General features: G+C 39.2%; 1 protein-coding gene across 1 annotated transcript; it reads right to left on the bottom strand.

Moving 5' to 3' along the window:
- Positions 1-284: 284 nt before the first annotated feature.
- Positions 285-10,881, bottom strand: LOC307055739 (glycine N-phenylacetyltransferase; the record flags this gene model as incomplete). The annotated part of the gene is made up of 5 exons (XM_079707938.1): positions 285-687; positions 2,633-2,804; positions 3,660-3,786; positions 5,441-5,548; positions 10,804-10,881. The coding sequence occupies 5 exons, from the start codon at positions 10,879-10,881 to the stop codon at positions 285-287; spliced, it is 888 nt and encodes a 295-aa protein (XP_079564064.1).
- Between the last annotated feature and the right edge of the window lie 870 nt (positions 10,882-11,751).

Here is an 11,751-nt window from a genome sequence, read left to right as displayed (position 1 = left end):
AACAAAAAGTTGAACTCACAGAAACACAGAATAGAATGGTAGTTGCCAGGGTTGGAATGTGGAGGAAATAGGAAGGTCTGCTGGACCCAAAGGGAAATTCGTGGGTGATTTGGGAGTAGGGACTCTGGTGGTTCTGTTGACCATTCACGCTGCTTCCCCAGAGCCCAAACAACACACACTGCTTTACTGCTGATTACAGTTTATTCTTTCTTTCTGCCCACCCATCCCAGCATCTCTTGCCATGTGACCAGCCCACCCAGCACTGTCTTGGGTTCGTGGCTGCTTCACAGAGGCACACAGTTCCACTGGTTCCAATCACAGGGCATGGGGATATGTTGCAGATTGTGACTAATTTTCTGTACGATTTTGTTGGCTCTGTCTGTATGGTTATATACAGGGAAGCCGAGTTTGTCCAGAGCGTGGGTGTGGACAAACAACATATGGGAGACGAGACCCTGGCCCCGGTACTCAGGCAGGGTGGCCCCCATCCGCACCTCTCCTGTCTGGTCCATCAGGGACCAGGACACAGGGGTCCCCTCAGGCCCCAGCAGGCAGAAGGTGGGGAAGGTCCGGATACAGCGCTCAATGAACCGCTGGCTCCTTTCATTGCCACCGAAATGCCAGAACTTATTCACCATGGCAGCGTGGGTAGGATCCAGGGATGAGGGTTTAAACATCTCTTGGTTACTATTGAGAAGAAGGAAAAAGAACAGTCCATAAATCGCACATCCTGTGGAGTATTATATTTGTTTGCCCCCAAATTGTCTTCAGACAATGCAAATGAGAGCACAGGTAAAGGTATAGATTCTGCAACCAGACCGCCGGGATTCATAATCCGGCTAGTTGTGTGATCTCGAGCAGGCAATATAATGTCTCTCTGCCTCCATTTCTTCTTTATAAAGTGGGGATATTAATAGTACCTTCCTCAAATACTGATATAAGAGCAATTACATCACGAGTACCTAGGACTTGTGCCCATAAACAATAAGAAGTACATAAAAATTAAGTATCAGTCCTTTCAGCAATGCAGTGACTCTCCCCTTAATATGAGGGAATTGTTATCACCCCCATTTTACAGATAAGAAAAATAGGTAAACAGAAAATAGGCAAGTGCCCCAAAGCACATGCTAGCAAGCTGTATATAAAGCCAGAGCTTAGAATCATGGAATCTTAGAATGTTGGCATCAGAGGGTCCTTGGCCACTGTGGGAACTGAATGAAGTCCAGAGAGGGGGAGTGATGTGGCATGCAGGCAGCCCCCGAAGTACAGAACACTGAATCTGAAGGCATCTGCAGGCTGTAAAGAGGCTTCGGGGGGTGTCCTAGAAAGAGTCCACCATGTGGAACTAGGAGATCTAGACTCAAGCCCATTATGCCCTTAACCATCCATGTGACCTGAACAAGCTGTTTCATTATCTGAGCCTATTTTCTGTCAGGAAACTAAGGATAATATCTCCTACCTTGTCTATCTCATGGGGTGGACAGGAGAATCAAATGAGATTATAGATGTGCAGGTGCTTTTCAGGTGTCATGTGTGATACAATGTGAATAAAGCTTTTCCAGGTACATTAACACACAGAGGGTCATAGGATTGGGCATCTCCAGCTCAAATCTCCACCATCAGTGTTCCGTTCTATTCAGTGTTAGACTGGACATCAATGGGGGAAAATATATAATTTGTTTAAATTTTTACTGGAAAACTTTTGCTCTGTGAAGTGAATTCATTAAATGCGTATTTTTCAAGCCTCTGCTATGTGTTCCGTCTGGTATTGAGGATCTATCAGTGAACAACATAAAGAAGGTCGCTGCACTTGTGGAGTTTGAAACGTTGGAGGGGAGAGGGTCAAAGAACAAACAGGTCAGCACGTACACAAACAGGCTGATTTCAGATAATGATAAATGCAATAAAGAATAAAAATTGGGTTTTGCAGTTGAAGACTTATGGGAGGCGGTGGTTTTAGACAGGGTTCTCTGGGAAGAACTCTCTGAGGAAATGACATTTGAGAGTATGAATGGCAAGAAAGAGGCAAATATATGAAGATCAGGGGGAAGGACATTGTAAGCAGACAAAGTGCAAATGCATGTGTGAATGTATGAGATCGAGCTGCAGAAAGATGGCCAGAGCTGCTGGTGGGAGTTAGCTAGAGGGACAGAATGAAGTCCAAAAGGTGATGGGTTCCAGGTCTTACGGGACCTTGAAGGTCCATAAAGGAGTTTGGTTTTATTAAAAGTATGCTGAGGGCTTCCCTGGTGGCACAGTGGTTGAGAGTCCGCCTGCCGATGCAGGGGACACGGGTTCGTGCCCCGGTCCGGGAAGATCCCACATGCCACGGAGCAGCTGGGCCCGTGAGCCATGGCCTCTGAGCCTGCGTGTCCAGAGCCTGTGCTCCGCAACGGGAGAGGCCACAGCAGTGAGAGGCCCACGTACCGCAAAAAAAAAAAAAAAAAAAGTATGCTGAGAAACCTCGATGGCTTCTTGGCGGGTGAATGGACATAATCCACATTACCTACTAAAAGCAATCACCCTGGAAATGGATTGTAGGGAGACAAGAGTGAATATAAGGGGAGAAGTTGGGAGGCTACTTCAATAGTGAAAGATGTGAATAGTGCAGAGTGTCTTTTTTCAAACTCACATGGCTTTGGGTCTGCCATATCCAGCAGGTAAGTTCTTTGTCTCCGGCAGGGAAGGAAGAAGTTTCCTCGCTGTCTCAGACATCACATAGAGAATGCATTGTGTTTGCTTGACCTTAACGAATTTAGTGGCTGCAAGATTCTGTATCACCTCATCCAGACTGGACTGTGAACCTAGAGAGGGATAAGTTTAGGAGAGAAGCAATTGTCCATTTAGATGCTTCACGAAGCTTCCCAACAGAAGCTATGCAGGACTTAAAGTCGGACATTGTTGCCTCTGCTGTTGCAAATGGCCATGTGACCATGGCCATGTAGCTACCTAAGCATGTTTTCTCTTCTGCAATACAGAGATAATACTAGAAATCCTGACTATAGTACTGTGAAATCAAGGAGAATTGGTATTTAGAAAACAGTAGGCAACCTTGCATGTTCACATACTACATAACCAGGTATTGGTCCGATACCACATTTAATCTTTACATTAACCTTATATTTTAGGTACTTTTATTATCTTCATTTTTTATATGTGAAGGAACTGAATAATAGTTAAGTTACATCAGTTGCTCAAGATCACAAAGCAAGTAACAGGCAGAGCAAGGATATCACCCAAGGGAGTCTGACTCCAACAATGACAGGTGTTCTTGTGACTGGGGTAGTGCTCTGTGGTACAAGGACTTATCATTCTAATTCTCGGAATGGAAGACCAGAGGGGGAGCTCTGCTCTCACATCCAATCACCCTAAGGGATCCTGAATATGTCTGAAAAATATATCATGAATCCTCCGGTAACGAGAACTTGCATCACTCACACGTTCTTAAAAGAACCTTAGAGTTTGTAATGTTTGAATTCAACTCCACTGAAGAGATGGTGGCAGCTGATACAGGGAATGAACATCAAGCTGAGTGTCTGGAGTTTGCTAAAAGGAAATAAAGGTTGTAGGGGAATGTACTCAGGATCAAAAGTGACCCTACAGGTATATAGATATGAGCAGTCCTAGCAGCCAGCACATATCCCAGATCCCTTACATACTTTGGATCTGCAAATGTTGTTTCCAGTTGATGACGTCTGATGTGCTAAGGGATTCTTGACAGTTCTTGAGGTCCTTAGAATAGATTTGGTAGCTGTTGGTGTAGTGATCAAAGTCATCTGCCATCTCCTGTTTGGTTGGGTAATATAAATAAATCAAATTGACTATACCCAGTGATTAGAATACTTGTGCTTGGTATTTCATTATACAGTGATGTTTTACAAACCTAAATATCATATTGATATTCTTCTTGATGTACTATCATCATTCCTGAATCATTTACATCATAAGACTAAGTAAAGGATTTAATTAATTATTCCACTTATGAGTAAGAAAAACTTGATGAACTAGGTATTTATATGTTACATTACAATTTCAAATCAGCCAAACACATACCAGTTTACAAAGCATTCTTCAGTAATTCTGTAATCCTCAGGAGAAGGAAGGAATTTTTGTCAAAGTCAAGTTTCCATTGCAAGAGTAAATGTTACTCTGTTTCAAAGAGTCTCAGAACAAATGGATTATGAAAACAATATTGAAATTGACACAGGTAACTTTGTATTAGAATTCTCACATGTGATAAAGCTATACAGAGTGAAGACACGTGATGTCTTTAAAATGTAAATCACAATGCACTATTGTTTACAAAATAATTCATATTCCCAACAAAACTGAAATGCAAAATTTGCTCAACAAGATCTCCTCAAAATTAACAAATAAAGGGTGAGATTTATTTTGAAGGCAAAGGAAGGAGAGAACAACTACCCAACAAGGGTAGAATAGCTGGAAGCTGTTGCACAGAAATGCCTCAGCATTAATACCACCAACAATCTCTCTTTTAAAGGTTGCATAAAAAAGCGAACATTATTCCATTTTTAGATTTCAATAATTAAATTATCTTTATTTTTGTATTCTGTTTAATTTGCTTTTTTAAAGTCACTATACATTTAAAATTTACTTGTAAATAATTTATATCAAAATACTATGAGATGAATTTTTATTTTATATTTGCAATATGCTTGCAACATATTTATATTTGAAACAGATTAACCACTTAGTTTGAGTGATTTTTAAAAGTCTGGTACTGAAAATATATTCCCAGATACAAGTATTGTAATTTGTTCTTTATATTTCCTTAACATTATTTATGTTTAACTTCACATATTTTGGGGTGTTATTTTCTCTGCTTAGAATGCAATCTCTGTGGGCTTCCCTGGTGGCGCAGTGGTTGAGAGTCCACCTGCCGATGCAGGGGACACGGGTTCGTGCCCCGGTCCGGGAAGATCCCACATGCCACGGAGCGCCTGGGCCCGTGAGCCATGGCCGCTGAGCCTGCGCATCCGGAGCCTATGCTCCGCAACGGGAGAGGCCACAACAGTGAGAGGCCCGCGTACTGCAAAAAAAACAAAAAAAAGAATGCAATCTCTGCTCTTGTCAACCTGTCAAAAACCTATTATTCTTCAAAATTCAGTTTTGGTGAAATGTCTGTTATGAAGGCTCTCTGATCCTCTCCCTGCATCCCCTGACATCTACAGTTTTAATCATCTCTTGGTCAGTGCTACTTCTGTATCTCGTATGTTTTTGTACATTTTCAAAACATGTTATAATTTATCTGCTTGTCTGTGTTTCCCTCCAGGCTGTGAAGTTCTTGAGGACAGGGACTTGTTCACTATCACTGCAATTCATTTTGGTATCCCCAGGGTCTACCACATTGCAAGGTACATGGTAGGTTCATAGCAAATACAAACATAGATGCAAATTCATTCCACATCTGGCACCTTACCTGCTCCTGAGGGCGGATAACCACTGTATTAAAATCAGGCCACTTGTCCACCAGGGCCTTTAGCTTGAAAGGGTTCCCCTGGTTCATGTGGAAGACCGTCCCATAAACCTGCAGTATTCCGACAAAGTGAGAGGGTCAGCTTATTAGGAAGGGATGGCAAAGTGCCTTGTGTTTGATCAGTTCAAAGTTTATTTCTATGAAATGAGGGTAAGTACCTAATAGGGCATTCAGTTCAATCTTCAGGTTCTACTAGGTTCTAGATTTTGGGGTCAAACAATGAGAATATTATATGAATACATTTTAAAATCCAGATAAATAAAATGAATAAATTAAAAATCATCTACTATCACATTGCAGAATTTAGTGTTCTCTTTCCATTTTATTCTGTTTATTTACACATAGTTTTTAAACATGAAATTACCTAATACATATTAATTTAACATCTATTTCCCCCCATGCGTACACATACACACTATACTATGAGCATATTTCCATTTCAGTAAACAAATCTACATAGTCATTTTTAACGACAGCATAATACCCATTTTATGGAAGGACTCTAATTCAGTTTTACTATCTCTTATTGCTGGTCATTCCAGTGTTTTCTAATTTTAACAGTTTTTTCTTCAATGAACATTTTTTTTGCATAAACCTTTGCAAATATGCCTGATATTACAAATTCTAGAAGGGGAATTTCTGGATCAAACGTCAACTGCAGTTTAAAGATTTTCTTTCTTACACACATCTCCAAATTACCTTCCAGAAAGGTTAAATGAACTCCTGCCTACTTAATAAGTAGAGATAGAGCACAGTATTAAGAACACAAGCTTTGGTGACCAAGGTCCAAGAACATCACATATTGGGCAATCTGTTTAATCTTTACTACAAGCATCGGTTCAAACATTGGTGCCCTCAAAACACTGAAGAGGCTGAGAAAGAGATTCTCCAAACTAGAATGGACCCTGCAGTTGTGTGGAGGGGAAAAACAGCAGTACATACTAGGGCAGACCTCAGGACCTAAATGCACTGGAAACATGATGCCTCAGCAGATGGTATGGAAGGATGCCAAAGACCAGGGATCAGTGGAATGGTGAACACTTCAGTGACAAAGGACCACACCTCACCCTGTGCATCCCTACCTTTGCCATGAAATGTTTATGTCAGACTAAGGGGAAAGAGGGGGAGGCAAACTTTGACTTTACTGTTTTTTTATAAAATTATTAAATTTCTGCCATCAGCAGGGGCTCAATATAGAAATTAAATGCAGTTTTAGGGAAAATAAAAAATAATAAAAATACATTTTTTAAACATTGGAGTTTGGAACCAGTGACATTTATATATCACATTTCTGTGCACATGGTAGCAACACTAAGCCAGAACACAGTGATGCAGGCAGCCACTACAAATTGAATGAATTGGAGTTAACATGTGAGATAAACCTATTTATAATAGTTTCCACTGCTTTGAGAAAGAGATGGGCTGTCCTCAGGCCATGATACATAAATTTTTCTCTCACTTGAGACTTTAGTGAGTATTGAATGAGAATGAGTTTTAGGTCATACATTTGTAACAAGAACCATTCCTACAAATATTCTAGGTTTCTGCTTATGGGAAAAAACTATGTCATCAAAGAATCAACTGAGTAGAGAGGAAAAGAACCATATTTACACATTAAAACCGAGGATCTCATATTGTGGGTTACTTTGCCTCACAAGAGAGTTGGCTAAGGCTAGTAGTGCCAAGAATTTTCTCCAAAAAGTTGGGATCCACTTAACACAAGAAGTAAATAACAATTCAAACATCAGAGATCTACCCTACAGAGATGGAAGAAAACAATTTAACCTGGAAAACGTTTCAAAGCAGCCACTCAGATAAAAATATCTCAGTCCACAGAGCACCTAACTGATTTAGTAACTCCTCTTCCTAAAAAAAAAATACAAAAGACTTTTGAGTTAGACTTTTGAGCTCATGTTGAGCACTTTGTGTAGTTCCTGATATTTGGTAAGTGTTCCAGAAGTGTTGGCTATAAATTTTATCATATTTTATTTAATCCTCCCAACAGCTCTGCAAGGTAATCATAACCCTCTTTAAGGTTGAGGAATGTCTACCGAGAGTATTTACTTTCCGGTTTTACTCATTTTACAGGCAAGAGCACTGAGACTTAGAGATGTTTAATTTTTGCAGTGTTACCCAGAAAACAATGAATTTGTGGGGTCAGAACAGTCTGACTTCCGACCTTGTTCCTCTCTACAGTTCCCTACCCTACCTCAGTCAGAAGGATCAGTGTCTCTGGGCTACACTCAGCACTCATGGTTGAGTCTACACGTGATCCCTATACAAGGTGTCAGAGCACCAGAAAAAGGTAAAAAAAAAAAAAAAAGGTGTAATACGATGCTATTCCTTCCAGGTTTCCCATCAGCATGATCAGTGTAATTAACTATACTGAATTATACATCATATTCATGCTGCCCTGAGAAGTCCAGAGCTATGATTCATCAACAAAAGAAAATGAGATTTATTTTAGAGACAAGCCTTGTAAATTAACAGTTTATACCTAAGGTTTTTTGTTGTTGTTGTCTCTTGTTTTTGTTTTCTGGGGGGGTGCTTATAAAGGTATTGATTTTTCATTTTTAATTCCAATTGTTCATTGCTAACACATAGAAAAACAATTTTTGTATTATGTATATTCACCTTAAAGCCTTTGCTAAACTTAGTTATATATCTAGGAGTTTTTAGGGTTGCTTTTTTGTATATTCCTTAGGATTTTTTACATTACACAATCATACCATCTGTGAATAAACACTAATTTATTTCTTTCCAATACATATGTCTTTTATTTCTTTTTCCTGCCTTATTGTACTGGCTTGGATATCCAATACCATGTGAATAGAAGTGTGAGAATAAATATCCTTGCCTTGTTACCGATCTTAGGAGGAACATTCACTCTTTCACTATTTAGTATGATGATAGATGTAGATTTTTCCAGTATGCTTTTTATCAGGTTGAAGAAATTCCTTCTAGTCCTAGTTTGCTGACAGTTTTATTTCTATGAGGAATATTACATTTTGTCAAATATTTTTTTCTGCATCTATTGAGAGAAGATCATATGGCTTTTCTTTTTTAGTCTGTTGATATGGTGAATTACACTGATTGATTTTTGAATGTTGAACCTGCCTTGCATTTCCAAGATAAACTCTCCTTGGTTATGATGTATTATCCTTTCAATACATTGATGGATTTGACTTGATAGTATTTTGTTGAGGGTAATCTCTGTTCACAAGGGATATTGTTCTGTAGTTCTCTTTTCTTGTAATACCCACTTCTGATTTTTGGTATCAGGGTAATTCTGGACTCATAAAATGATTTGGGAAGTGTTTTCTCCTAGGCTCTATTCTGCAAGAGTTTGTGTAGAAGGGGTATTATTTTTTCCTTACATGTGTAGTAGCAATTGCCACTGACACCACCTGGGCATGGAGTTTTCTTTGTTGGAATGTTTTAAATTACAAAATCAATTTCTCCAATAGATATAGGACAACAATATAGTTTGCATTTTTCTTCTTCAGTGACCTTTGGTAATTTGTGCTTTTCACAGAACATACATTGTGAAATTTATGAGCTCACTATTGAAAATAGTGTATCCTAATATCTTTATAATGTCTATTGTGTTTGTAGTAATGCTCCCTGTTCTATTCCTGATATTTATAATTTGTGTCTTCTATTTCTTGGTCAGTTTGGTTAGAACTTTACCAACATTATTGATTTTTTTCACTGAACCAGAGTCTAGATTTATTGATTTTCTTAATTGTTTTTCTTCTCTCAAATTTATTGATTTCAGCTCTTATCTTTCATAATTTTCTTAATTGTGTTTGCTTTGAGGTTAATTTACTCTTTTTTTCTAGTTTCTAAGGTAGAAACTTAAAGCATTGATTTGAGACCATTATTCTTTTTTACTATAAGCACTTGATGCTATCTGTTTCCCAGTTATCACTGTTTTGGTTGCATCCCAAAACTTTTCAAAAGTTGTATTTTTATTCAACTAAAATATTTTCTAATTTTACTTGTGATTTTTAAGCATGATTTATTTAGAAGTGTATAATTTCTAGAAATTCAGGTATTTCCCAGACACCTTTCAGGTTTTTTTTATTTTGAGTTTAATTCTATATTGTTCAAGGACATGCTTGGTATGATTTCAATTCTTCTAAAATTTTTTAAATTATGGTCTACTTTGGTAAATGTTCCATGTGCACTTGAAAATAATATGTACTCTGCTGTGGTTGTGGGAAGTATTCTATAAATGCCAATTAGTTCAAGCTGGTTCATTGTATTTCATATGTAATAAGTTCACATATATTTATAGGTTTTCTGCCTATTCTACAAATTGCTGAGAGAGGAATGCTGAAGGCTTTTTTTTTTTTTTTTTTTTTTTTTTTTTGCGGTACGCAAGCCTCTCACTGTTGTGGCCTCTCCCGTTGCAGAGCACAGGCTCGGGAAGCGCAGGCTCAGTGGCCATGTCTCACGGGCCCAGCCGCTCCGCGGCATGTGGGATCTTCCCGGACCGGGGCACGAACCCGTGTCCCCTGCATCGGCAGGCGGACTCTCAACCACTGCGCCACCAGGGAAGCCCTGTTGAAGTCTTTATACCTGTGTGTTTCCCTATTTCTTCTTTCAGTTCTATCAGTTTTTGTCTCAGGTACTTTGAGCCTTTGTTGTTGGGTGTAGACATTTCAGCCTTTCTTATGTCTCCTTGATGAATTAATGCCTTTATCATAATGCAGTGGCACTCTTTAGCAATAGCCTAGTCCCTTTGCAACATACATTATTGCAAGAAAAAATACTTCTCTATGGTATAAGATCACTTCTTAAACACAATTTCTGTCTCACCCCAAGTTAAACATAATAATCCTTTGGGGTTTGGCAAAACAGAAATTGACCAGTTATTAATTACAAAGAAGAATCATAATGGTTAACTTTTCGTCAGGCACTTGATTGTTTGGGAAGAATAAATTACACATTAACTTTGCCAGTTCTGGACAAACTTCCAGTGTTATATAACATAAGAGTTGAAAGGGCACAAGGGAAAGTTTTGGGGTCATCACACAGCAAAGAACATAGTGGATCCAAATCATAGCATTGCCACTCACTATTGCTGTGATCTTGGTCAAGTCATATAACTGAGCCTCCGTTTCCTCTTTGGTTCTACAGACATGATATACCTGCCTTGCAGAGAGATGATAAGAACTAAATGAGATGCAAGATGAGTGTGTCTGGCACAGAGTAGGTGCTCAGTGAATGCTTGTTCTCTTTCCCACCTTTTTCTGAGGCTGTTGCTAGTCCTTTTTTCCCTAAGAATGTTCCACTCTCACCTTTAAGGACTCAGGGAGGCTCTTCCTCAAGGATTTCTCTAACATCTGCAGCAGTTGTGGGCCTTGTAAGTGGAACATCTTGGCAGATACCTTAATCTAAAGAGAGGATCAAAAACCAAGGGATGAGAAGTGCTGCAAGACATACAAAGACACCTAAGCCCTGTTATCCTGGAAAACAGCAATTGCTAAAGAAACCTCTCCATCCGCTTTGTGTTTTTGAAATGTCTTCCTGCAAAGAACTGTCCTTCTTCCATTCAGCTTAGTAAGACTCACCATGTCCCCCTGTTACCTATGACAAGGCCAGCTACTAAGCCTTCAAATTCCCAATCTTCAACAAATGAACAGCTCATACAACTCAACATCAACCCCACCCCCAAACAACCCAATTAAAAAATGGGCAGAAGAACTGGGTTCTTTGTAGCCCTGTTTACTCTTCCTTCATAAATGGTTAGCTTGACTGCTTATCCCCACTGAACCATCAGAACAAAGTGTTCTCATGTCTTAACAAAAGTTATCGGCTTGAGCGCACACTAATCAAGCTTCTCTCCTCCACACAGGGCTCTGCACTGTGACCTACCCTCAGCCCGAGCCAACACTGGCATTCAGAATGATCCTCCATGAACCTTGCTTACTCCTTTCCATAAAAGAATAACCATTTCCTGCCTGACCTTTCAGGTGTTTGTAGATGTTGTGGTCTAAGAGTTCTCCTGTTGAAATAATATCCTCTTTCTATTACAGCACTCCTTTTTCCCACTCTTGAAATAATCCTTTCAAATAAAGGCTCTCCTTACCAAAGTCTGGCCTTGATTTTTATTCAACGGTATCTTAGTATGGCTTCATTAAAATTGAAATAGACTTTTGTGACTAGCCTGGAAACCTAAGTATTGATTTATTCATCCATGCAGTCATTCACTTATGCAATCGCTCAATAAATATTTATTGAGAACT

This window comes from Hyperoodon ampullatus (assembly GCF_949752795.1).
Source record: "Hyperoodon ampullatus genome assembly, chromosome: 7".
NCBI lineage: Eukaryota > Metazoa > Chordata > Mammalia > Artiodactyla > Ziphiidae > Hyperoodon > Hyperoodon ampullatus.
Note: the sequence above shows the minus strand (reverse complement) of the source record. Positions and strands in the feature narration are given on the sequence as shown.